This window comes from Scaptodrosophila lebanonensis, unplaced genomic scaffold, assembly GCF_003285725.1.
Source record: "Scaptodrosophila lebanonensis strain 11010-0011.00,11010-0021.00 unplaced genomic scaffold, SlebRS2 tig00000053-arrow-pilon, whole genome shotgun sequence".
In the NCBI taxonomy this organism is placed as follows: Eukaryota; Metazoa; Arthropoda; class Insecta; order Diptera; family Drosophilidae; genus Scaptodrosophila; species Scaptodrosophila lebanonensis.
This window is the reverse complement of record NW_022060548.1, coordinates 8999387-9025709: the sequence shown is the minus strand read 5'-3', so window position 1 is coordinate 9025709 and position 26323 is coordinate 8999387. Positions and strand designations below refer to the sequence as shown.

The window sequence follows — 26323 nt, the reverse complement described above, 5'->3', positions numbered from 1 at the left end:
TTTGCCAAGTGTGCTGAATATATGGATATTGGCATAAAAGAACTCGATGTTCATACAGACAAATAGTCGGAAATAGCTGCCACGCCTCTCTTTGCTCTTTGCTCGTAGGGTCTGTATTTATATGCAAATTTGTTTTGTTTTAACAACTGCCAGAATCTGCTTGCCTCACACTCCACAATTCATTTAGAGTTAACATTCGGACACGCAATTACGTATAGACCTCATTTATTTCTAAAAGAAGAATTCCTGACAGCCGGCAAACAAAGAGGTGCGCATAAATTGTTGCTTTGTTTTAAAGAGTAGTGAAGAAAACCTTCGGCAAATATCAATTAAAATGTGCACAAAAGCTTCGCCGTATGGTTGGTTGTATTACCACCAAGCCCACTTTTATCTTCCGCCTGCGCATTTATCATCAATAATAAGATAAAGCACCGACTTTTTTAACGGCTTACGCACTCTCGCAGAAGCAACAACAACACAGGAAATACGGGTACGAGTATGTAAGTAGTTTTCACTCAAATATGCGAAGCGATGTTGCCAGTCTTCAGTCGACTGCTGGCTGCCTAAAACAAATATTTCAAGGTAATAAACTATGCCCGACCAAAGTCATACATACATAGTCGTATGTACATACTTGTACATATGTATATACATAGGCCGTCTGGATGCAATATCTCGTCTGCGGCACCAAATGCATTTTCATTTCATTTGCTTGTTTATTTGGTTTGTTGTTGGCTTTGTCGACCGTGCATGTCACTTGCATTTGTTTTTGAAAGTTGTTTGTTTCCTGTTGCGCGCTAAATAACAATTTAATTAAATAGAAAAAATACATAACTCGCCATGCAAAATGCAATTTTAGCACTCAAGAGATTTGAAAGGCTTACTAATTATAATCCACTTGGCACTTTAATATTAAAAACAATTGCCAATCCGAAAGCCAACAGCCGTCCGTCTAACGGTTTTCTAAGCAACTGAACCCTCTCTGGCAACGCCAGTGAGGCGCCCACAACTTGAAGCAATAAATCAATAGATAGAATAGCAACAAAAAAGGATAACTGGCACATTGTAATCGATGCTCAGCCACTCGTATCAAGTGCTCTGACACACATTGTCCTATTCACACCACTTACTGTGTAATGCCTTTTAAACGAACTAATTAAGTGCACTTGAACGCAAAAAATAGCCATGAAGGTAAATGTCAATCAAGTATTGGATGCATAGATAGAGCAAACATTTATATTTAGTTGATAGCCAAATTAGTTTTACCTTTGCATATCGTTCATCTTAGTTCAATTTTTTACTTTCTAGGGAGTTAAAAATTACCATTTTATAGATAGTAATAAAATGCTATTCTCAAACATTTTATTTTTAATTATAGTTTTTACATTTTTGACTCATAAACCGTTTAATAACATTTGTTTTGGGATATTTATTGTTTTTAAAAATAATCCGAAAAATCAAATATTTTTCATCAATAAATTAAAAATTGCGGGAAATAAATTTTGATAAATATCCATCGTCGTCGTGTAATTATTATTAATTTCAAATATTACTACAAAAATATTAATAATACGATTTTAAAACCATGAAATCCTAAAATTCTTATCTAATCCATTGATAATATTTCAATTAGCTGTTTTGACTTATTTGTTTTTAAAAAACATGCAAAACACAAATCCGACATGAAAGGTTCATAAAATAATTTTTTTCAAAAGAAAAAAGCTTAATTACAACTGACATATCGCAATTATTATGTTATTATATTATTATTATATCATATTATTCGTGTGCATTTGAAAATTACAGATTGCGATAACGATAGCTCGTTATAGCTGCGACTTGTGATTTTAAAGAATAGTGATAATATCACAGGCATTAACAATCGCTCATCTCTAATGACACTATAGCGCGCTGCTCGTTTTGCAAGCTAGCCGTCTTTGAAACACAGTTCCTCGAAAATCAAAAGGTAAGAACTGCAGTATTTCAGTAAATATATATAATAACAAAACCCTTTTCCAAAGGAGGTGATGAGATTCCCTATCGATGGCTTCCAGAACGCGTAATACCCGCCGTACGCAGAATGTGGCAGCATCACAAATTGAGGACGATGACGAACCCGGTCCGAGTACGCGCCGATCTGCTGGACGCGGTCGGAGATCGACACCACAGCCAGAAGTGGAGAGACGCGATGAAAAATTGCCCGCCATACTTAATTACATATTGCGTCATATTGCGAGCAAAGTGCCCATAAAAATGAGCCAACTGCAACAACTATCTGGTGGCAACAACAACGAACAAAACCAACGTGTGGCGGCCGTCATGGAACTGCTGAAGGAGCATTATGGGATTGAGCTAAAGCAGCTACCGGGTCCTGGCAAGAGACTCATTTGCATAGCCGACTCGCCTATTGCATCCGCTTATGAGCTGACAAAACAGCAGCGTCCCGTCTACACATTGCTCTACATAATCCTCACTTTCATCTTCATGCGCCAAAATGTTGTTGAGGACGAACAACTTTTCCGTTTCCTTAATCTCATGAACATTGATGTGAATGAGACGCATAGCTATTTCGGTGAGAATTTGAAGAAACTCATCGAGGAGACATTTGTAAAGCAGATGTATTTAAAGCGCGAACGTCAGCCAATTACTTCCTTCAGCGAACCAAAAATCCAATTGAGTTGGGGTCCGCGTGCTGAGGCCGAAATATCCTTTGACGATATTATTGCCTTCTCCGCCAAGCTGTTCCGCGAGGACCCATCGTTCTTCGATCAGCAACTGAATATGGCTAGAAGATTGGCCAATCCGGAGGCATATACACAGAGGACTCCAAGTGAGACATCCTCTGTGGATTTGGACAAGGATTGGACGGAGCAAGATTTGGATCTGTCAGACGTCGAGGCTTCACAATTGGAAAATGAACTAGGATAGCTAAAGCCAAAGAAAATGTTTTTTCTTAAATAAATCTAGATATAGCTGCTATTGCTCATACTTCTATATATTATTTAAACACAAGGAAATAATTTAAAAGAAATTGGGCCTTCGCTAGCATTATGTAAATAATCTTACGCAATTCAATGGATAAAGTATAAAATTACATTGTGAGCCACTTGAGATTTTTACAAAACTCAGCCACGAATACATATTTCAGAACAAACACTTCTGGCTAACTGTTTAGAATCCAACACAATCCTGAAACTAAATCATCGCTTGTCAAAGGCGAGTCCGCCCTCTTAACCAAATAAAAATACACACCAGCTGGAAGTGAAATTTCGACAGTTATTGTCTATATTTCTGTGTACATCATAGGTTGATCTTAAAAATGCAAACCCATACAATAGTAAAAGAAAAATCAGGCAGCCCAATAAATAAAAGGCAGCCCACGTATAAGTAATGACTTGCACTCAAATTTAACATTAAACGAATTATATTACTAATATTTTGCATAGTCCGTGTCCATAATTAGTTTGCCATCCTTGTCCTTGAGACGCACACGACCATTGGAGTAGCGCGTCTCCTGGCTGCCATCCGGATAGACCATTTTGACGGTACCATCCGGATATTCACGCCGCTTATTAAGCTTCGTGTGTATCTCCTTCTGGCCATTTGGCAGATTGAGTATCTTGTCCCCATTGCGGAGCTGGACGAGATGTGTGCCATCCGCGTAGCGCCACTCCTCCAGCTTTTCCGTATCACTGGGATCCACAATTTTGATGGTGTTGTTGGGGAAATGTATTTCGATAACGCCATTCTTGTGACGATGCTCGGTCTGGCCATTAGGAAACTCGAGAATCTCCAAGCCATCCAAGTAGCTGGTATGCCACGTATTTGTTTCGGCATAATAATATTTGACTGTGCCAGCCCGTATGTCCGTCTCCTTGATGTCCTTATTGAAATAAAGCATCCGCACTGACATCCCGTCGGCGCTAATTTTCTTGAGATTGCCATTGGGATACCAAATATCTTTGCTACCATCCGCATTTGTAATTTCACGCTTCAGTTCCGTGGCTGTGCTATCGACATTATTCTCGGCTTTCGAGTGCACCTTTCTGGTCGTTGGTGTCACTTCAAGCGCCTCCGAATCAGCGGAACTGGAGCTGGATGCATAGCTTTCCTCTAAAGCCTCCGGAGGCTTCTTTGTTCTTCCCAGTGAACGACTACGGCTGCGAGTATTGGCATTTGGAGCATTACTGCCTCGGCGTCTTGTTGACTCACGTTCTTTAGCTGGCTTCTCCATTTCCACAACATCCAAAGATCTGGTACGTCGCCCATTTTCATCCAATATCTGTCCGGATGAGTTAGGTGTCTTTTGGGAAACAAAAAGTTGATGGGGAAAATGTTTAGTTGTTATTAGAGAATATGGTAAGGCATTATAAAAGACCAAAACATACCAAAGTTGTAAAATGCAAAAAACTTTTTGATACTAAGAGTTGTTTTTTTAACGATTGTTCCTATAGCAGTTATATAATATATTAAGTCATTCTACAAAACAAAAATCGTAAATTGAAACCACCGTTCCTATATAAAGTAGTAAGCCTACATAGCTTCTGAAACAAACTTATCCTGCATCTAAATAAGACAACTTTATACGCCAAACTTGATATTCCTAGCTGTTATAATTTAAAAGATCTCGCCGTTCATACAGTCGAACAGTCGGTCAGTCGTTCGTCCGCCGTTCAAAGCTTAACAATTTAAGAAAGTATTAACACTTTCAAAATTATGGTACTCACCACCTTTGGAGCCAGACGTGCAATGTTTCTATTGATCTCCTGCAACATTTTGTTGTTGTTCTCACGTCCCAATCTTATCAACTCCTGCTCCAGACGCTTGTTCTCCTTGCCCAGCAACTCTATCTCATCACGATAGCTGCGTTGCTCCTTCTCAAGGGCACGCATTTGGGCCCGCAGTCGTGCCTGCGCCGACACATGAGCCTGTTCCTTTTGTTTAAGCTGCAGCTGAAGGGCATCCACCTCCTGCTTTAGTGCCGCCAACTCCTTTTTCTCCTTGCTGTTCACGTTGGACTTATGTAGACGCATTTGTTGCTCGAACTTGCGTCGCTCCTCCTCGATTTTCATGCGCTCGTCATGCAGATAGATCTCCGCCTGGATTTTCTCATCATGCACGCGCTCCATGGCCTCCAGATGTTCCTGAGCGCAACGCGCCTTTTCCAGCTCATGTTGCTGCTTCAGGTGCAGGAGTTGTGAGTTTTGCTCCTTAAATGTGGCAATTTCGGTTTCAAGTTCCTGCAGACGTTCCCGCACCAAATTTGCTTTGGCATGCAGCTCCTGTGCGAGTGGCTCCTCAGTGGAGGGGCATTGTGCCTTCTTTTGTTCCAGAGCTTGAAAGAGGGCTGTCTTGAATTGCTCAAAGAGCTCCACATTGCCATTAACAGTGCTGTTTGCTGATAAGGTGGCTCCATCGGTATATTCGTGGGTGTCATTGGAGTCGGAGAAACGCACGCGTACCTTAGCTTTGCCTACTTGAATAGGCGTGAGAGTTAAAGTGCTGTCGCCAACAGTATCTTCATCGCTTTCCAGCTCCTCCTCCTGACCGATGATTTCCTTTACCTCCGGCTGGAGGCGCATCTCCCGCATTTTCTGTGTCACCACAATGTGATCGCTGTCATCGGGCGCCTCGTACCGCTTCTCTTTGCGTGCCATAAAGGCGCGTATGCAGCTGGAATTCATGTCGATATTACCTTCGCGTGCCTTCTGTTCCAACAGCTCAAATATGCTGACGTTGCCCTCCTCCTCGACCCGAATCTGAGCAGTTCGCCGCTGAAGCATTGGCAACGGTTTGATTTGTTGGGTGTCCAGCACCTTGGCCCAACAGACGCCAGCCATTGAGCTGGCATCTGTGGAGTTTTCGTCGTCGGCCGATTGACCCGGCATATGGCCCATCTGCTCTTTTATCTCCATGAAACGCACCTTGGGCGATATGCTATCACTTGTCGAAGCACACGAAGACTTGAGATCAGGCGTTGAATTGCACGCATTATTGGCGCTTAACAGAAGCTGCTGAAAGCGTTGCTCGGGTAAAGTAAGTGGTGGTGGGGGATCTAATTCTTTACTCTTAGTTGGTTCCGCGTCCTTGCGCTTTTTTAATATGCTCGCTTTCTTCTGCTGAGGCGGAGGCGCAGGCGCAGCTGCGCGATATTGCGGATGCGCCTTCGAAAACTTGTAGCGCGGCAAATTATCCAGACGCAGCTGATCGGGATGTATCTTAAAGCGTTGTTTTAAGCCTTCTCCACGTCGCAGAAAAGGACGTTTTGGTTTTGCGGATGCTTCCTTGTCTGGATGCAGCTCCTGCAGGCTATTCTCTATTTGGTAGGCTACATGATGACGCGGCATTTCGGGTTGTTCTAGGTCATCACACAACGTTGCATCCTGGTCCTGCGAAATGCTGTCCTCTGTCATATCATGTTCTGTTTGAAGTTCATTTTGCAGCAGTCCCAGCATTTGGTACATATTGCGTTGTTCTAAGCCCAAAATTTCGCGTTGTTTTGATTGACGCTCCTCCAACAATCGCTTTTGTTCCTCCTGCCAACGACTCAGCGCAGCCAGGCGCGTTGATATGTCCAATTGTGAAGTCGCAGCAGCGACGACGTCGTCACCGCTTTCAATCATTTTCTACACTTTAAAAAAACACCATCAAAACAAATAAGCAACACAAACATGCACTCTGTGTAAAGAAATTCAAAACAGAAGCCAGGATGCGTAAGTAGTGTTGATAAACGTTGCGCGCTTGTGGTAGCGCCGAAAATAGTGCTACCATATTGACGCAAAAGTTTGAAAGGAAACAAAAAGGCACTAAGTGTACTTTATTACAGTTTAACTTTATTTACAGTCCTACAAAGCTAAGTTTTGGTAGACGCCCTTTACATATCGTCATCGCGTGCGTCTTCCGGTTCGTCAAAATCACGGACTTGCACATCGGCATCTTCACCATATTGTAATATGCTATCAACCTGCAACAAAAGATCACCAATGCTCTCTTCGTCCTGCGAGTCCAAGGGGAAAAACCGAACCAAGCTGAAAATAAAATGTTTAAATTTATAAAACGAGCGTAAGAATACATATAAATGCAAATGTAATTAATGGAGCATCTATAAAGAACTTTTAGACAAAATATATTACAAATCAAAACCTACCACTATTAAATTTCATAAATATATATGAAAACTGCGACCGTAATAAATAAATAGCTAACACTTGTTGACTAATATTCAAATTGCATAAATAAATTTTAACAATTAACACAAAATAGGTGTTCTGTTTAAAAGAATATAAATAATGTAAATATATAATGTAATAAACTTATACTAAAAACTATGTGATTTAAACTTAATTAATACATTTTTATAAAAAAAGAATAATGATCATATATTTTCCAATGTTGGCAACTTTCTCCTCAGGCCAAAGGGTAATATAAAATGTTGATCAAAAACAATAAACATTAAAAAAGAATCAAATGCTTTAAAAAAGGTACCATGTTCGCGGTCGAAAGTGTAAAATCACATTTATTTTTAAACATTTTTAATTTGCCGCGCGATATGGCAGCGCCAAAGTGCGATATGTAGCCCTGGCGCGACATGGCATTTTTCCGCAACGCGTCATTACAGACTTTTTAAGTGTTTTCAGAAAGTTGAATCTAGATTTTAATTAAATATGTGCAATGTACCAATGATTTTGTAAATTACTTGATTTCAAAATGAATTATTTATTATGGCTGCAATGAATATAAATACTGCAAGTGGCCGCATGTGAAAACAATAAATCGCCTAATTTTCGTGCCCGAAAATTTGGCCAAAAAATTGCAAACACACAGAAAGAAGAAACTAAAAAACGCTGAATTTCTAGAATCACCAAAAAAATAACGCCATCCAATTCGAAAATGGAATTTCAGGAGCACGACATGGACTTAACCAGAGTCTATGTGGTGCGCTCAGCTAAAGGGGTCGATATGCTATGTGTGGACGACTATCTGTATCATTTCGATAGGATTGGCAAGAACAACACATACCGTTGGCTCTGCAATCGTCGCAAGGATAAAGCAGCGCCTTGCAAGTCCAGAATTTCATCCATATTGACCAATCCGTTGGACAAGGCGACCCACATGGTGGTCGATGTTGCGATGGCACACACACATCCACGTTGCAGCGATCATGAGATTACAAAAGTCTCCCAACGCAAACTGTTGGCCAATACGGTGGAGAAGTTCTCAGTGCTGCAGCCGAAGCGAGCACGAATCTATGAACGTGCCACAGCTTCAATGTTGCCACCAGAGTGGATAACAACAAAGGCCGAAGAAGGAAATGCAAAAAATGCCGAATTTTCCATACATTTGGACTTTGAGGTATTACATTGTTAAAACTCATTGTTAGAACTAATTTTTGTAGCCTGTATCTGAACGGGAGGAAAGACCGCTGAAAATAGTCCGTTCACCTGTCCGCAATGTAGACTTGTCCCGCCTGGACACAAATTCATACAAATCATATATAAGCTTCTTAAATAGTTGTCATACTAATGATTGATGTAGCAAAGTATACACACATATTCAATTTTAAAAGCTGTGGCGGTTCTTCCCGACGTTTAACATTCTACTCATTAAATAAATGCTCAATTATCAATGTTTGCAGGACAAGGATCGTGTGTACATGCTGCACCGCCGGGATGGTCGTGTGATGGTCTGCATAAATGGTCAACTGTACTATCTGGCTGGGAAATCCAGCAAAACCGATTCGTATTTTTGGACATGTGTGCGTCAAAAGGACATAGACTGCACGGCCAAGATATGCACGGAGCCAACAGTCTTGGGTGCACATCGTTTGCATGACATGGAAACAGATGCGCATATACACCCGAATTATTCGGCCGCCAAGCTAATGCACATGTTTTCCAAGCATCAAATCGAAATGGTCGACGATGAGAGAATTGTTGAGGTTCTTGAGGAGTGCCCCTACTTGGAGTACATCGAGGAAAACGAGCACACAACAGCGGATGAAACGAAAAATGAGGATGCCGAGTCGTTTATTATCGAAGACTGTGAGGAGAATTTTGAAGAGTTTATGGATTTGGATCCTGTCGTGAGCGAATTTCAATCAGTTATAGCCACACAGGAGGACGAAACACCGACTTGGCCAAGTGCTACGGATGTAATTAATAGTTATGTCACCCCTGCGGATTATAATCCAATAATCGAACGCGATGTAACCAAATTCACATTTCTACCTTCGGCTAAAGGAAAAAAAGTTCTTTGTCTGAATCGTCATCTCTACCACTTTGATTCGCAGAGTCGTGCCAACGGGCATATGTTCTTTACCTGCATAATGCGACGGGATAAGCATCATTTCTGCCATGTGCGCGTCACCATAGATCCCCGGGAAGACGGACCCGTCGTTACACGCATCAATGGAAAGCACACGCATGCCCCCGACATGCAGGAGATCCTCAAACGCATTAACCATCAGAAGAAATTGGACAAAATGCAGGCAACTGGTGCTAGGCGTAAAAACATGGAACAACGTGCTATTAGGGATGAACCAGAATTTTATGAATTTTCTGATGAAAAACGCATGGATAATCATAGTAGCGATAGCAATTGTGATCAATTAGACGACGATAGTCAGCACACAAAAGCCAAAGCCAATATAGCGATGAAAAAGGTTATTGGCATTGACGGCATTAAAATGGAGCCGCAGGCACACAACAAGGCGGCTCCCATGATTGTCGAATATATGAAGGACAGTTCTGATAATATAAGTGCTAAAATAAAAATTTTGCCCAATGCCTTGGAAGGCATGGACGCGGAAATGGAAGCAGAGGTCGACGCAGAATCAGACAATGTAAGGCGACCGCCACAGCCACAAATTACGAATGAGAGGCGCCGCAAGGCACAGACCATATCACCACAAATGCCTCAATCATCTGACATGGATTTAACCAAAATTTGTAAGCTACGTTCGGCCAAAGGCAGGGAGTTGCTTTGCGTCGATGGTTACATCTATCATGCTAAAAATCGTGGTCTCATTTCCCGGAATTACTGGGTTTGCATCAAGAGTCGCGATCCGGAAATCAACTGCAAAAGTCGCATCTCGACGGCCACACAAAAAAATGGCACCATACGAGTATTACGCGTTTATAATTATCATAGCCATCCATACAGCGAAGATGATATTAAGCGGCGCCTATTTAATGAGGTCAACAAGAAGAGCAATAAGAAATTAAAATTTCGACCGCTGCATTTCATTGAGAAATCTCTGGAACAAATTAAACAAGAGTATGGAGACTTGGCCATTGAGCGGCTAAGCGTATCTAATCTATCCGATGATATTGTGGTGCACAAAAAACCGCGCACAAGTGGTGGAACCAATTCGAGTGCTAATAATACCGGCAGTGCGGGTCCAGGCAGCGTGCTGTTCAGTCTAGAGGAACAGCAACAATTGGAGGCAAACGAGGAACCTTTGGATGAGCTTGCAGGGCAGGATATAGAAGAGGACTTCGTTGTCGAGGAGGAGGAGGAGGAAGCTGAAGAGCAATATATAACCATGGAGGAGTCAGAAATGTCTGTCATTATGGACCATACGGACAACATTATCGAGGTGGTCGAAGAAGTGGCCGACTTCGAAAGCTATGCTGACCTTGAGTATGTAAAAATTCCAATCAAACCAGTTAACTTGTTTGAATGCAGCTTTGAAAGCTTTTTAATACACTAACTAAGGGAAATAAGTATATTGAGTTTAAGCAAAAATAGGTAACCCATAAGTTCAAAAAGTTGTCATTTTGGTTGAGTTTGTTAAAATCGTTCATTTAATAATTAAACCTAAAATTTGTGATATTTATCTTTAGGAATATAAAGTCATTTTGTATATACAAGTAAATATTTCCCGCACTTTTACCCCACTTATGGGGCAAATTTTCCCGAAGCAATTATTAGGTGACTTAACCCGAAAAATGTGATATAATTTAAGATTAGAGGTTTTTTTTTCAAATTTTACCCCACTTGCGTGTTGATTTTTCTAACACAATTATTTAAATAATTCAACCCGTTATGTGTAGAAAGAACTCAAGTCTTATCTAAAAATAATTGAAGATAAAACAATTAAACAAACATTCTCATATTTATATAGATAGATCCGGAAATGCATTTCATACGATTATTCCGGTCACACCATAATTACCGATTTGAAGACTTTTTTTTTATAATAAAATTTAGCGTATGCTCTAGTCGTTTAGACAAACTTATAGCAACCGCACTTGTTTTGAATTGATTAAAAACCTGTAACATTTGTGGCTTCGACTACAGTTGAGTTCTGAAGCTGCACCCGTATACCCATTAAATCAGGTAAACTAAACTAAAATAATGTTAAATTTTTATAGAAAATACTAAGAGAGGGGACACACTCTAACCGCGTCTGGACAAAAATATATTTTAAATCATAAATAGCGCACACACAAATATGCTCCAAAAATAGATGCAAATCAGAACAAACTAGGTACATACTTTCACTATTTCTTGGCAAACATAGAAACCACATACGACTGACTATTCAGGGCTTTTTGGCTGACGTGTTTCTAATAAAAACCGGTTCTGCAAGGCACTCGATTTGTGGAAAAACCAAATAAAATATTCATTTTTTGCAACAGACCCATTTATACCATGAAGCTCTATGCTGTCTCCGATGGACCGCCTTCGCTGGCCGTGCGCATGACCCTGAAGGCGTTGGACATACAATATCAACTCATTAATGTGGACTATTGTGCAATGGAACATCGCAGCGAGGAATATGCCAAGGTGGGTCAGCAATGCTTCAACAATTGTAAAAATATTACTCATTTCTCTTCACTTTTATAGATGAACCCGCAAAAGGAAATTCCTGTGCTGGATGATGATGGCTTCTATCTGTCGGAGAGCATTGCCATTATGCAATATCTGTGCGATAAATATGCTCCCAATTCAGAGCTGTATCCACAAGAGGTCAATCAGCGTGCGCTGGTCAATCAGCGTTTGTGTTTTAATATGGGCTTCTTCTACGCTCCCATTTCAATGCATGCCATGGCGCCCATATTTTATGATTACCAGCGCACCCCCATGTCCCAGAAACGGGTGGAGAACGCCCTAGAAGTCTTGGAGACATATTTGCAACGCACGGGCACCAAATATGTAGCTGGCGAACATGTTACTATTGCAGATTTTGCGCTTATCTCGGCCACACTGTGCCTAGAGGCCATATCCTTTGATTTATCACCCTATTCGCTGGTTCAGAAATGGTACGCCACCTTCAAGGCTGAATATCCCGAGCTGTGGGAAATCGCCAATAGCGGCATGCAAGAGATACACGAATTTGAACAAAATCCCCCCGATTTGTCGCATGTCCACCACCCGTTTCATCCAACACGAAAGCCCAAGGCTTAAGTTTTGACTAAAAAACACCCCGCTAGTTTTAATTTATATTGTATGCCTAGAAAATATGTATATATAGAATATGCAAGCAAATAAATTACTTATTACTCTTTAACCACATATGTATGTCGGGTTGAAAAACTTGTTATTGAAACTTATTGGCTATACGAGAAGGAAGAAAGATCGTATTAAATAGCTTATTAAAAATATTGTTCTATATATACTCCCATTTATTTTCTTTCCCAAAGCTTTATTTGTTTGTACTCTCTGCGCCCAAGTAACCATTTATAGCAATTATTTCTGTTGGAACAGGATTTTCTTTCTATAGTTTTTGTTTCTACTCTGCCCACAAGAGACAATAAGGGATCGAAGATTCTTTTAGCATTTTGGCTATAAAGGTTTCTATTTTTAGCTAAGATATCCTCAGGAAAACGACATAGGAAATAATTCTATAACTCACCTAAAATCCTCAATGAGTGCGCCTATAGCCTCTGTTAGCTTTCGATATTTCTCACCAAAGGCCGACCCTATCGTTACTTCACCCAACAGACTGTGTGTATCCGGCTCCAGATACATCTCCAGTTGCTTTCGTGCGTCGGCATTCAGTAAATCTACTTTGGTCAGCACATTTACATGTGGTTGCTCCAAATTGGCCATCACACTGAGAGCGGCCATTGTGCCGGAAATGAATTTGGCGCCATCGACCATGAACTGTGAATCCAGACAAAAAACGACACAGACGCGAAAGTTCCAGGACTCTAGTAATTGTACCAACTGTTTGCCCATCTTAAGATGTGTAAATAACTCGATTTGTCCGGGCATATCGAATAATATATAATCATCATCGGGTTCTCCCAACATTATCTCGTCGTCAGCCCCGCACAGTTGCGCCTTCAGCCAGTCCTGATTTTCGATGAGGAACTCGAGGCAGAATATTAAGCCCCCATTGGGTCCATAGTGCAGTTCCTCATCCTCCATGGCATCGTCCAAATGAATCAGATCCCGTATATCCGCCAGAGCCTTATAGGAAAAGTATTCTGCGGCCGGATCTAAATTAACAACTTGTATGTTCCGTTTGGTGTCGAAGCCATGCTGTTGCATTGTGCTGCAATACGTGGACTTGCCACTGCCCGCAGGTCCCACAATAAGCTGAGCAAATCGCATTCTCAACCGTATAAAGTAAGAAATGTAAACAAAAATAAGCCGCCGCGTGCAGTTCAAGCAACAAAGCAGTGTGAACGTTTGCTTTGCAGCATAAAATACCTCAACCTCGTGCTGAGCGCAGCCAATTGAAACATCTGGCAACGCTCTAAGCAGTTCTTTTTTTTTAAATTAGGGCTATTAATTTTCAAATATTTATACTGTTTAATCTCAATAGATTGGACACTCGATAGTTCTGACAACGCTTTTTTATCACTTCAGTAATGTAAACATTGCGTTTATTTCTATTGCATTTATTTCAGAAACCACACGTTTTGCGTTTAAAAACCAAAAATATTGCAATTTTTGTTAAACACATTTATTAAATACACGGAATGCCTCGATAATCTGCAACTGTCGGTATTTCGGACATTTTACAATATTTTACAATTATTCTTTATAGACCATATATATATAATCTAATTACATTAGAAAAAATAAAAATAATACCTGAAAATAACACTTTGAAAAATAGTGATAAAAAGAACTGAATAGATAACACATCTGATTATCAGGAGGAGATATCAACGTTGATATTTTCAAGGAAAGAAAAATTTGTATATCAAAATTGGTCGATATTTAAACTTACGATACATATTATATCAAAATTTGTGAATATATCGGCACGAAACGAGAAACGAAGAACTCGACAAAATTCTAAAAGTTGCAACTTGCAATAATTATATATAGAAATTATTTATTTATAAATTGTCTATATAGAAATTATTTATTGACGAAAAGCTAATATAAAAAGGAGAGAAAACAATAAAAACAAGCAGCAGAATATCGGTAAGTGTAACATAAACTAATTGTAGAATGGAAGACATCTCTTAAAAGTTTCCCATCCTAACAATAAAGTAAAATCATCCTTTTCTTGTACTATCTGTAAGTAGTGCACTTAATGTGTGTTACCTTTACAATATACACTAATTAATTATGTACATACATAAATGTACAAATGTTATGAATTCGCATCAGACTTATACCATTTTGTTATAAAGCGAAAAGTGTTTGACAGAAATGGTGCAAATTTCCAGAAACCGTGACTGCTGCTTAAATTCTTAGAAATTGTCTTTTTTAATGTGCTATTTTCATTTATTTGGGACTCCCCTAATTGCAAGTTTGGCTATCGACTTACGCGAAAACACCAATACTTAATATTTTATTCAAAGCTATTAAAGTATAAAAACATGAAAAAAAAATAATTTAGCTAAGCTTAAGATATCTAATGCCTAGAAAGTTGAAAGCACTTTTAGCTGAAATTTGTTATTTAGATTTGTTTTGCTTTAGCAGCTAATTACGGGGTATTTGCATATGCATGTGTCATAACTGTCGAACAAAAATTGATGAAAAGTCATATCGAATATTATTAAGTATACATAAATGCCGCAATATGGCGTCCATTTGCAGCTGTCACGGCACTCTGTCAGTTAATTAAATCTTTGACCACAAGTCATAAACAAAAAGGTCGATCTATTGTTGCATTGACACGAAAATTTACATATGATGGAATTGATTTATCAAAACGCTCAATCATGGGCACAGCACCTACCCACAAGCACCACCACCACTACTCCAGGTCTCGGTCTCCGTCAGAGAGTTGTGGGCTAAGCCTAATTGCTGATAAACATCTAAATTGCGCTTCGGAACGTGCGCACGCGCCACACACAGCTGTTGGTTATCTAACGGTACCCTCGGCTTCTGTCAGGGCACTGGCACAAGTGTGAGCGTGACAGCCCTGCGGACTATTGCATGGGCGTTGTTTGCAAAGGGGGAACATACGGACGGGCATACCATAGAGTTCCAACAAAACGCTAATAAATGAACTTAGCTTTGTCGTCTTGAATATTTTTTTTTTTTCTGACTGATCTTCCCCAAGTCAGATAGTTTTAACCTACACATTTAAGTTGCCAGAAAGCTTATTTAATTATCGCCTAAAAACGACCTTTACAATAATTCTGTGCACCTAATTCAACTGAAATTAAATATTTGATTTAAAAAACAAACATTTACCTTTATTTTTATACCGTCTGAATAAATTCATAAATTTTTGGTTTTTCTGGTTCTGGTTTTCCACTTCAATTTCATTGATCTAAATCGAAAGGCGAACATTTTCAGGAATTGAGTGAATTTATTGAACTAAAATCCAGTTCTTAGAAAAATATGTTTTTTTAGAAGGTTGACTAATTGATACAAATTTTATGAAATCGAATCTCATAATAGTACTAATTAAAATTTCAATAATTGCAAAATTAGTTTATTTTCCATTTCTTTTATAGGTATTTTTATAATTGGTTGTACCTGCAAATGTTCTCATTGTTAATTTTCCATTTCTTTCAAGTTTTTCGAGTATTTTTCGTCAATCAAGTTATTAAAAGAGTACTTTTAATAACATTTTCCGATGGTCGTTCCTACAAAAGTTGTTTGCCATGTAAAGGGAATTTTTTTTGGAAACTCTTTTGGGTAGTTTTTTTCCATTTTCCCACTTAACTCCCTTTTACAAATAATACAATATTGGCATGAAAAACATAAACATATATTTTAGCTAATGTTAGCAACAAAAAATTGTTCCTCCCCCCAAATGAGATCCTGCCTACGCCTCTGCACGGTTGTACTGTCCTTTGTGTTAATGATTTTTTAAATGCCATGTTACAGAATAACGACGAAAATGTCGTTTTAAAGTATAAAACTTTTCATTTTTCATCATATTTCCACATATCCCTCTTGCATGTGCGAAGACCGGAAATAATTTTCTAGTTGTGCCGCACACCCACCCCAAAAAAATAAAACGTCCTTCCACTTGCAGCCCACGATGATGGTTGTCTGTCAATTTGTGTGTGTCGGTCTGTATTTTTTATATTGTATTAATGATATCGCCCGCGACACAAGGCCAGGTGTTCAATAAACTGTCTGCTGATAACTACTCGGGTATAATTTAGTTATAAATTGCTCCTTTGGCCTCAGCAATTGAACTGCAAATGGGGTGAAATGTTTGTTATATATAGTAATACATATATTTGTTGTTTTTTCATAATTTATTTGATTTTAAACTAAACCACTAAGTATAGTCATAACATTTAGATATTAGCGAACTTAGAGCAATTAAATACCACAGAACATGTTTTATTTTAAATATTTTCGAATTGGATATACTCGTATTATGCATAGGATGTGTAGGAGACTAGCAGGAGTTGACTAGTTAGAGTTGCTTTGGAGCGTTGGAGGTTCGCCTCCTAGAGACCAGTGCTAAAGATACTTGGAGTGGCGCTCACATCGCTCATCTCGCCACTGCCATTATAATCCTCGCTGCTGTGGCTGCTGTTCTGGCTCTGATTGGAGTTATTGAACAGCGGCTGCTGCGCTGGTTGCACGGTTTGCGGCGGCGGGGCACGCGGATCTTCCGGAGTCCAAGTGCGTGCGTATAGCTTGCTGCCAGGATAACGATCCCCCTTGCGATACCAGGACAGGGAATGGGCAATACCGCCGGCTAAAAGAAAGAAAATGTCGCACTTATTTAGTAAGCCATTTTTTACACGATTTTGAAATAAAAATTTCCTATTTTATGCACCTAATTCTGTTTTTACACGGTAGATTGATTCCAGAAACCACCGTGTAAAAAAAGAAATATATGCGGAAATAGGTGATTGGTTCCTTATCTCAAACCGTGTTAACACAGGTGTTCTAACTATACGCTTAGATACTATGATTTGCGAAAAAATGCAGGCACATTTCCTCTTACTATGAGAACTATTAGTTCTTAGAAGATGATTCTATAATTCTTGGGAAATTTATAGAAATTCATTTGTAGTTCTCAGAGAGAAAACCCTGATATTACATTCCAATTTTTTGAAGCGTTTCAAGAGTCTCTTTAGCAGAGCGATTTTTCTATTTTAAGGAAAATGATTAACTGATGATAACTTTATTATCGAAATCTTTCTCCAGTAGCTATTGAACTTGAAGATCTGCTAGCGAAGTTCCCTGAAGTTCATGTTCTTCAGTCTGTTCATTCGTGTGACTGTTTGAACGCATAGATTCTCGAAAAGTTTACGAGGTAACAGACATAATTTTCTTATTATCGAAATTTATAGAAAACTTAACCCATTTTCAACGCTGTGCAACAAACGTCAATCTAATTGTTTGCACTTTCCCAAAAGTCAAGTAACGCCCCGACAATTAAAATTGTTGCCAAAAGTGAGCAAATGCCATTAACGGAGACATCATTACAAGCCCATCAGGAATTTTGTGCAAACAAGCAAAGGGTTTGAAAAAGGAAATGTTATTGCAGCTGCCGCCGCCTGCTTGGCCCGCCATTTGCGTTGAACAAACAAGAGAGCTGAGGTTCAGAGCGCCAGAGCCAACCCTCTGATGCTGCTGCTTTGCACTTTTTTTTTCGTCCAATCAGCTTGCGCAGGAGATAATAAAGGGTATCCGTCCACTGTCAACCCCGGCAGCAACACCCATAACCTCCCCACAACCCCCCTCCCCGCCGACCAACAGCAATTTGTAACGCACGCAATTTTCAAGTGTCTCATGCGGGTGTTGCTCAAATATGCAGCTCCCAACCCTCCTCCCCACATGGAATCCACTTGAACAACCAAACCCACAACTGTTGGGCTAATTTTTTTCACATACACTGAGACAAAATTCAGAAAATGTCCAGCAGCACTTTAGAGACGGTTTCTTTCCTGAAACAAGAGCATTTGCTTTAAAATTTCAGGTGAACTTTGAAAACATATTTTTTAAAGCTGGCCAAATGGCAAATGAAATTCCCCCAATGTGTCGGAGGCATTAGTAGACGTTATTGTATAGTTTTTTCTTAGGCTTTCTTATCTTTTAAGTTGAAATATCTTTATTTTATTTTATAATATTATAATATAATATAAATCATAGTTTTTATAAAATAAAATAAATAAAATTGGATAATATTTTGCAAAAGTAAGAAAGTCTGCTTTAAACTACAACTTTACATTTAAGTGAACTCTCAACTGGTGCTCGCAACTAAGGCCTTTAAATTTTCAATTTTTGTATAATAATTTATAACAAAAGCTTCTAATTGATGAAAATTATTTCTTAATAAAAAAAAAACAAATTGTATACAAATTCATAATTATAGAATTTTTAAAGGGCAGTGAAGGGAATTTTCTATTATAGAATTTTCTATTTTGTTTTATTTAGAAAATGCATTTCTCTAAGTGTACAAGAGCACCATTGCCCTGAGGCGGCATCCCTCCTCTACACAGCCTCTCCCATTCAACATAATCATCATCTTGCAAGTTGGTGTGAACATATGCCAGGCGTGTGCGCCCCTCCCCCTCCCCCAAGCAGTTAGTTGCACTCTTTTCAATGGCCGAGGGCGCGGAAAGGGGGAAAGGGGGCCTGGTCTCCCCAACAACAATTTGTTTCGTTTTCCATTTCTACTATTTTGCGATTTGTATCTATTTTGGCGTTTTCTCCTTTTTTCCTTGCTTCTACTGAACATTTTTAATGCCTGCGAAGCATGAAAATGCTTTTGCCATCGTTTGGCCATAGTTTGGCCTTTAACATGGTTCGCTTGTTGTTGTTGTTGTAGTTGTTGCTATCTTTGTTATTGTTGTTGTTGTTGTCGACGACGACAGCCAACATCTGCTGAAGTGTAACGAATTTCTCACGCTATGATTATGTCGATTTTGCTCGATTGTTGCTACTGCTATTGTTTTTGTTTTTATTGTTCCATATATATGTATGTACATGTGTCTATATGTATGTATGTGTGTGTGTGTGTGTAGTGTTCCTGTTTGTCGGCGCCTGGGTGGGTGTTTTTTTTTCCCCCTTGTCGAATATAGTATGTGGTTAGGAGTGCAAGGTGTTTGCCTGCCATGTTGGATATTTATAATAACAAATTATATCGCTTGCGCTTTTGTCAGTCGGAAAATTTACATGCGACTACATACATATATGGGTAGAGGAAACATTTTAAAATTAATTACTGAGCACGACAGGCTTTTTGGGGCGTTTATTTGAAAAAGTTGTATGCTCCTCTCCCCTATATGCTCATCATTGTCGCATTAAGATGAGCCGCAGCAAAAGTTCAAATGAACATATTATTCTATATATTAGAAAGTTATAATACAATATAAATATAATAATACTGATTCTTTAACTTCCTCTAAAAAAAAAATTAATTAAAATAAAATCAACATTCGAAAATAGTCGTGTGTTACGAACTTATTATTTGAGAACGATACATTTTTGTTTAATGCCAAATTTATTTATTCACTGCTTTTTCGAGATCCAGAAAATAGGAATATGTGCAATAATGGCATTGCGGTAGTCCCAGGGGGAAATCAGATTTTGGTTCCAGAGAATACTAATTTATTTTAAAATTTTCTAATATAAATTCACTGGCGACAACGCATTTCCCAATTCGATATAGCAACTCGTTGAGTTTTATTTATTTTTGTAACAATTAATAATAATTGATTATATTTACGCATTCTTAGTTAAAATACCAATACTTTAAGCTCATTTAAGGCTACCTAAGGCTCTTTTCAATACTCAGTTTCTGGCTCAATAAAAATTAACGGCAATCCTATATTAGAAAATAGTTTTCTGCCTCAAGATTTAAAAAATGTTAGCAATGGCATGAATTACATTTTGTTTTTATTATTATTGTAGTTCACTCCTAAATTTCAAACTTGTACAGAAAAAAAGAAAGAAATCCACTGATTAACATACACTGATAGGGCTTTATTTTCAGATTTTAAATTGTGAAAGCATAGCCCTCAATTAATGGAAAACATAGACGAGCTCCATTATTTGTGAAGGGACAGTGTTCTAGGAGCTATAAGGGGAAGGAAACTGTTTCTGAAGATACTGCTAGAACCAATTGTTTTTGTAGCAATTTAATGCATACTTTATTAGATTTTATCAAGCTTAAGAAGTTTTTTGATTTCCCATTGGCTTGTGTATTCTAATATGTTAAAGTTTTGCTGCTGTAAATGATTTTACAATCAATTCAAAACAATTATATATAAGTCATAGAACTTTCTTTACAAAACTTTCGCGTTTAAAATGAAGAGGAAATGTGTAACACATTTGAAAGAAACACCGAACCATTACCAATCCAAACAAATATGTATAATTTATCATACCCATTGGATACTTACTATATAGCAAAATTTCTAGAAATGCTTTTTGCATTTTGAAGAGAGACGAGCAGTTATTCTGTTTAAATTGTTTTATAAGCCCAAAATGGCAATTAAACATTGAATTTAAACATTATGAGCCCCACATTAGATTTCCTTTCTTTGTGTTTCTAATTTGATTTTCAGTACCAAGCTCTACATTTCTATTAAAGGAAGCATATCTAATACCTTTGTCATCGTGAGGTTCTAAAACAATGGTACTATAAGTCGTATAGCTCTACCATGCCATGACTTATAGTCGCCATGTCATGTTGAAAATAAATATCAACTTAATTAATTGAAAAAAAAACTCTTCCCAACGATGATATTCATATTCAGCAGGGACTATAAATTGTATTCACTCTTAGAACTCGACTCATTCTAACCAGTATTTATTTCTGTTTTGACATAGTTTGGCGGTCGGAAAAAAAACCCGCACCCAAAAGAGTAGGAAAACCAATTTTTTGTATATTCCTGCTCGCTTCGAAAACACTCTTGAAAACCCTCTCCTCCCGGCCACCCCTTGCCCAACCAACCCAACCAAGTGGCATGAATGGCTATTAGCTATGCAGATGCTGTGCGAGTATAGAGTATTCGGAAACCCGTTGCTGTCATACATTTTGAATAGAAAAATTATTAACCAAGAAACCGTAACTAAAGCTACTTTTATGAGCGGACTGGCTGGCTGGCTTATTTAAAACCCTAAATTGCATTGCGGTGCGGCTCTCTCACCCCGAAACCCAAGCTTCGAGCTCATGAGGACCATTTGGCCCTTTGCGCCAATGAACCGCACCGTGATCGATGCGACTGGAATGGGAAAAACAATTTAGTTTGGCAGTCACAGTCACGCAAACGCGGAGGAAAAGTGTGAAAATTCTAATTAGTTACGCAGAGATACAGCAGCGAGACTCAGACAGACTCGGATCAACCCTCCTAGATCTGAACCTTCCCGATGCTGCTGATGACCTTTGAATATGCAACCAACCAACTACACAAACGAATTATGTTATTAAATGTATAGCGATTGGACCAACCCACACATTGGCACTGTCTATGGTTTGATGGATTGTCAACTCACTGCGATCCTTTAGAATAATCTTTTTGGGAGGTTCCTTTTGATAGTTGCGCTGCAGACTCAGTCCGGGCTCGTTGCCATTCTTATCCTTCTTAACCATATCGCTCAGAAAGGTTATATAACTAATCGCCAGCTTCAGGGTATCCACCTTGCTGAGTCGCTTCTCATAGGGTAGCGTTGGAATGTGCGATCGTAGTCCCTCGAAGGCTTCATTTATGCTCTGCATCCGTCGTCTCTCCCGAAGATTGGCCGCCTGACGCTGCTGGGCCATCTGGGAGGCGCATTTCAACTTCAAGCGGCGTGGCTTGTGACTGCGTCTGTAAGACATAACAACAGGCCCATATTAGACTTTTAAGCCCCATATCTAGCTTTAAAATAGTGGAATGAGCGAAGCAATTAAAAAATGGTTTAAAAAATAATATTAAACGGACAATGGACAGTTAAAATTAAATTTGTTTTTATAATTTTCTTGGATTTCAGAATTATATTTATACACCCAAAACTATCCAAAAGGAAACTGTATTTGAATCACTTTCTTGAGTTTCAGAATAATAATATACACCTGAAACTATCTAAAATTAAATCGTTAAGGGATCCCGAATACACATCTTTAAAGAATTTATAGAAATGTGAAATATTTTTGCCGATTATTTAGATATCTTTGAACACATAATAATATACTCAAAATTGGATTGATCTGTTATGGAATTGAGTTCAAATCGATGGGAGTTGAAGCAATGAGCATATATGAAGAGAAATGAATAATATTATAGTCCTAATCTAAATCACGAAAATTAAAACGAAATATCATATACTATCTGCCATAGAAATATTGTGTAGTATGAACGAAACAGAATTAAATAGATAAATAAATTATAATTTATTTATTTTATTTTACTTACGTCTTCTCATTATTTTCCTGATCGCTGTTAAAGCCACTGCTATAGGCATCATCGTCGTCATCGCTCTCCGAGCTGTGCTCGTCGCCGAAAAAGAACTCCGAACCGGAGCTCGAACCATTAGTTGCTTGAGATCCTTCGAAGAAATGCCGCGCCATGGTGGCCTCCAAATCAAAATTATCCATGGAGAACATTTTCTTCAGATTGTTTATATTTTTTTGTTTGTATTCCTAATTGTGCGCTAAGTGGGCGCTTAAGGACATTGCTCTAAGCACATAAACAAGTCCGCGTGTCGGTCACGTGCGGGCGTGAGAAAAATTGACTCGCAACGGGGGAAAGCGGGCGGCGGAACGTGCTGCCAATTTTGAATTCAGATCAACTGCCTATATCTGCAAAGCAATATGGTAAATTAAGGCTTTTGTAGTTACACATCAGTAAACATTTATGTCATCAACTCTTTGTGTTGAGTACACTTGTCCATTTCAGTGAATTGATAATAAACGTGTTTAACATGTAAATGATAAGATAAATATTACGAGAACTGCCTTAGGCAGATAAATACCTACAGATAGTATTTCAATAATGTGAATAGTTAGGGGTTTCAGGTTTCAAGGTTTCAGGCAAGGCGATGCCCTCTCGTGCTATCTCTTCAACTTCCTGCTGGAGAGTGTGGTGCGCAAAGCTGGTGTACACCGAGGCGGAACGATCTTTTTTAAAAGCGTTCAGCTTCTTGCGTACGCTGATGATATAGACATTATCAGCCGTACCAGGAGAGGCGTCACCGGAGCATTTGCGGCTATTGAGAAGGAAGCTGCAAAAGTGGGTTTGGTGATAAATGAGAGCAAAACTAAGTATATGTTTTCCTCTAGCAGGGACACGCGGCAACCAGACTCCCAGATCGCGGTGGAAAACTATACTTTCGAAATGGTGAAAGATTTTATGTATCTTGGCACCACCGTCACAGCAACCAACGATGTCAGCCTAGAAATCAAATGGAGATTAACTCTAGCCAATCGATGCTACTTCAGCCTCAGTAGGCAATTGAGTAGCAGAGACCTTTCCCGAAAAACCAAGCTAACGCTCTACAAGACGCTCATCCTCCCCGTGCTGCTTTATGGTGCAGAAGCATGGGTGATATCGCAGACTGATGCAGCAGCTCTTGCAGTGTCTGAGAGAAAGATGCTTCGGAAGATCTTCGGTCCCATACGCGTTGGCGACGACTACCGCATACGATGGAACAGCGAACTGTACGAGCTCTACGCTGACATTGACATAGTCAAGCGAATAAACATCCAGCGGCTAAGCTGGCTAGGTCATGTCGTGCGTATGGAAGAAGACGCTCCAGCGAAAAAAGTTCTCGATGCGGATGTTGGGGGGAGACGACGACGGGGGAGGCCTTGCCTACGTTGGAAGGACCAGGTAGAGAACGCACTTACTACCTGCGGAGTGACCAACTGGAAGCGACGCGCGCGAAGCAGAGGCGCGTGGAGAGCTGTGTTACGTCAGGTCATAGCCCGATAACGGGTTTGAAGACCAGTCAAGAAGAAGAAGAATAGTTAGGGGTTGCATTTAGAAGCCACATTCAAAATGAAGTAGTACTGATATGGGATTCGTGCAGCTTTAATATTTGAAGTTATCGAATTGCTTTATACTTGTATACATACGAAAAAAAAAAAAAAATATGTATTTATAAATTATTAGTACGTCAACAAATATGCCTATATAAATATATAGTACCATTATTAACTTTTTTTACAATTTATTTAAGACAATAAGTAAATCTAGGTAGCTTTCTTTAAAATAAACAGGAATAGAGAGTTTCCAGTGAAACCAACTATTATTTTTTTTACTTATTTTCTATGTCAGGCTGATACTTTTTTATTATAATTTAAGCTTAAAAACTGGAATACCCTCAACAATAATTTAACATTCGTATAATAAAATATATTTAATAATTGTGTAACATTTGGCTTTAAATCATGCATTTCATTTTATATTTTTTTATTTTATTATTGTACGTTTTACAGCATCCCTAACGATATGCCTTTTACAAATGTTGATGCTTCAGAAGAGTATTAATAACGTTAACAATTAGTCGGGAAACATTTTGGCGAACAAATTCATCATTAATTATCTATTTTTGATGTTATTAATATTTTTGTTTATCCTTCGAATTTTTGTTCGTTACTCCTAAAACTGCACAAGGAGTCAAAATTGTAATTTAAAATTATTATACATTTGATTTTTGTTTAATCAGAAGCAGTAGGTTTTGAGTTTTGTTTCACTATCGAACAGTTGTTAGCACCCTATTTATATACATATAAAAGGAAGTATTTATGTATATATGTTCCGTATAGACTCCGAAACCGCTCAAGCGATGTTGATCAAATTTTGTGGCAATATTCAAAATAGTCTCGTGGGTAAACCTGTGAAGTTTCGTGGCGATTCGTCAACGCCATCAACCATCGTTTTCTGGCTTATTTCTGCTCATTTTAAAATGTTTGAGAATCAGTTTTTACTCTGATTCAGTGTTTTATTCGCAAATAAATAAAATTATAAAATCGAATTCAAAAAAATGCAGCTGAAAATACCGATGAACGCGAATAACGATTGCAAGATCTTTGCGAAAGGGCATTAAATATTTATTTACATTTTTTATTTTTATTATTATATTTTGATTGAAAGTTGGTATAAAATATTTTTAAATTTATTTAATTAAAATCTTTTCTAAAAGAATTTATTTTTGACATAATCATAAATAATTTCTTTAGCTTACCCTTTGTTCTGTGCTATACTATATGCTGAATAATCCTTTGAAAACTGTTGACTAAGTAACTGCTGCTTCCGCTCTATATAGAACTTTGTCTTGCACTAAAATTTTGAATCATTCTCGAAAGGTACATCGATCAAATAAAACACCAGATCTTTCAACACACAAGCGACACGCGTTAATGACACCTCTCTGAACCCTCAAACAGAGTCTAGCCCGATATTTGCCGTTGGAACTCTGACCGCCCGTGCAGAGGTTATCGGACATGGAAGCGCGTTTCGTAACGAACGCGCGAACTGCCGCAAAGCGAATGGGCTGCAGAATAGTCAGGACTCTGGCCCCGATAAGAGCTTGTCATGCCTCTAGTGAGGGGTTGCAGTCAAATAATGTCGTGTATATGTATGTGTGTGTGTGTGTGTGTGTCTGGTGGCGGTGCGACATCAAAAGGTACAGCCAAATGGGCGGAGCCTGCGTTTGAGCCAATCAGAAAGCACGAAAATTGTGCTTTCCCAAATGGGAGGTGGGTGTGTGGGGAAGGAGCAGGATTGGGAGGGAGGGGGTGGCTGTCTGCTTCTATAAGCTTATTAAGTTGAACAATTTGGGGTGCAATACGCACTGTACGTATGGGCTCGTTTTATTTGCTTTCTTTCATCCATTTCCATTCAATTGTAGACAAACACTAAACTGTTTTTTGATTTTGTGCGCGTTTATCTGTTTAAGCGGAATTATTGCCCAAGTGGGTGGTTGCAAGGTGGTGCTCTTGAAAGCGTAGCGTGTGTTGTTGCAGGTGTTCCTAAGCTGCAGTTGTGCTGGAATT

The 26323-nt window shown here is 38.8% G+C and overlaps 5 protein-coding genes across 6 annotated transcripts; 2 read left to right on the top strand and 3 right to left on the bottom strand.

The window, feature by feature from the left end:
* Nucleotides 1–1884: 1884 nt before the first annotated feature.
* Nucleotides 1885–3261, top strand: LOC115624143 (MAGE-like protein 2). The gene is made up of 2 exons (XM_030518740.1): nucleotides 1885–1966; nucleotides 2022–3261. Exon 2 carries the CDS (start codon nucleotides 2044–2046, stop codon nucleotides 2926–2928), a length of 885 nt encoding a protein of 294 aa, XP_030374600.1. The 5' UTR covers nucleotides 1885–1966; nucleotides 2022–2043; the 3' UTR covers nucleotides 2929–3261.
* Nucleotides 3257–6657, bottom strand: LOC115624142. Its single transcript, XM_030518739.1, has 2 exons — nucleotides 4728–6657; nucleotides 3257–4303 (listed from the first exon to the last, which is right to left on the bottom strand). The coding sequence occupies exons 1-2, from the start codon at nucleotides 6621–6623 to the stop codon at nucleotides 3431–3433; spliced, it is 2769 nt and encodes a 922-aa protein (XP_030374599.1). The 5' UTR covers nucleotides 6624–6657; the 3' UTR covers nucleotides 3257–3430.
* Nucleotides 6658–6813: 156 nt separating this feature from the next.
* LOC115623384 (GPN-loop GTPase 3) lies at nucleotides 6814–13602 on the bottom strand. Its single transcript, XM_030517681.1, has 2 exons — nucleotides 12860–13602; nucleotides 6814–7028 (listed from the first exon to the last, which is right to left on the bottom strand). Exons 1-2 carry the CDS (start codon nucleotides 13561–13563, stop codon nucleotides 6875–6877), a joined length of 858 nt encoding a protein of 285 aa, XP_030373541.1. The 5' UTR covers nucleotides 13564–13602; the 3' UTR covers nucleotides 6814–6874.
* On the top strand, nucleotides 7726–12519 carry LOC115623382 (glutathione S-transferase 1-1). Of its 2 annotated transcripts, XM_030517679.1 has the most exons (4): nucleotides 7726–8352; nucleotides 8636–10641; nucleotides 11643–11790; nucleotides 11851–12519. In XM_030517679.1, the coding sequence occupies exons 1-4, from the start codon at nucleotides 7891–7893 to the stop codon at nucleotides 12409–12411; spliced, it is 3177 nt and encodes a 1058-aa protein (XP_030373539.1). In that variant the 5' UTR covers nucleotides 7726–7890; the 3' UTR covers nucleotides 12412–12519. The 2 variants fall into 2 exon arrangements, with proteins under 2 accessions (XP_030373539.1, XP_030373540.1); XM_030517680.1 differs by lacking the exons at nucleotides 7726–8352; nucleotides 8636–10641 and adding an exon at nucleotides 11325–11340.
* Nucleotides 13603–16715: 3113 nt separating the features above from the next.
* Nucleotides 16716–25795, bottom strand: LOC115624050 (pancreas transcription factor 1 subunit alpha). Its single transcript, XM_030518630.1, has 4 exons — nucleotides 25513–25795; nucleotides 22740–23125; nucleotides 21841–22154; nucleotides 16716–17086 (listed from the first exon to the last, which is right to left on the bottom strand). The coding sequence occupies exons 2-4, from the start codon at nucleotides 22928–22930 to the stop codon at nucleotides 16833–16835; spliced, it is 759 nt and encodes a 252-aa protein (XP_030374490.1). The 5' UTR covers nucleotides 22931–23125; nucleotides 25513–25795; the 3' UTR covers nucleotides 16716–16832.
* Between the last annotated feature and the right edge of the window lie 528 nt (nucleotides 25796–26323).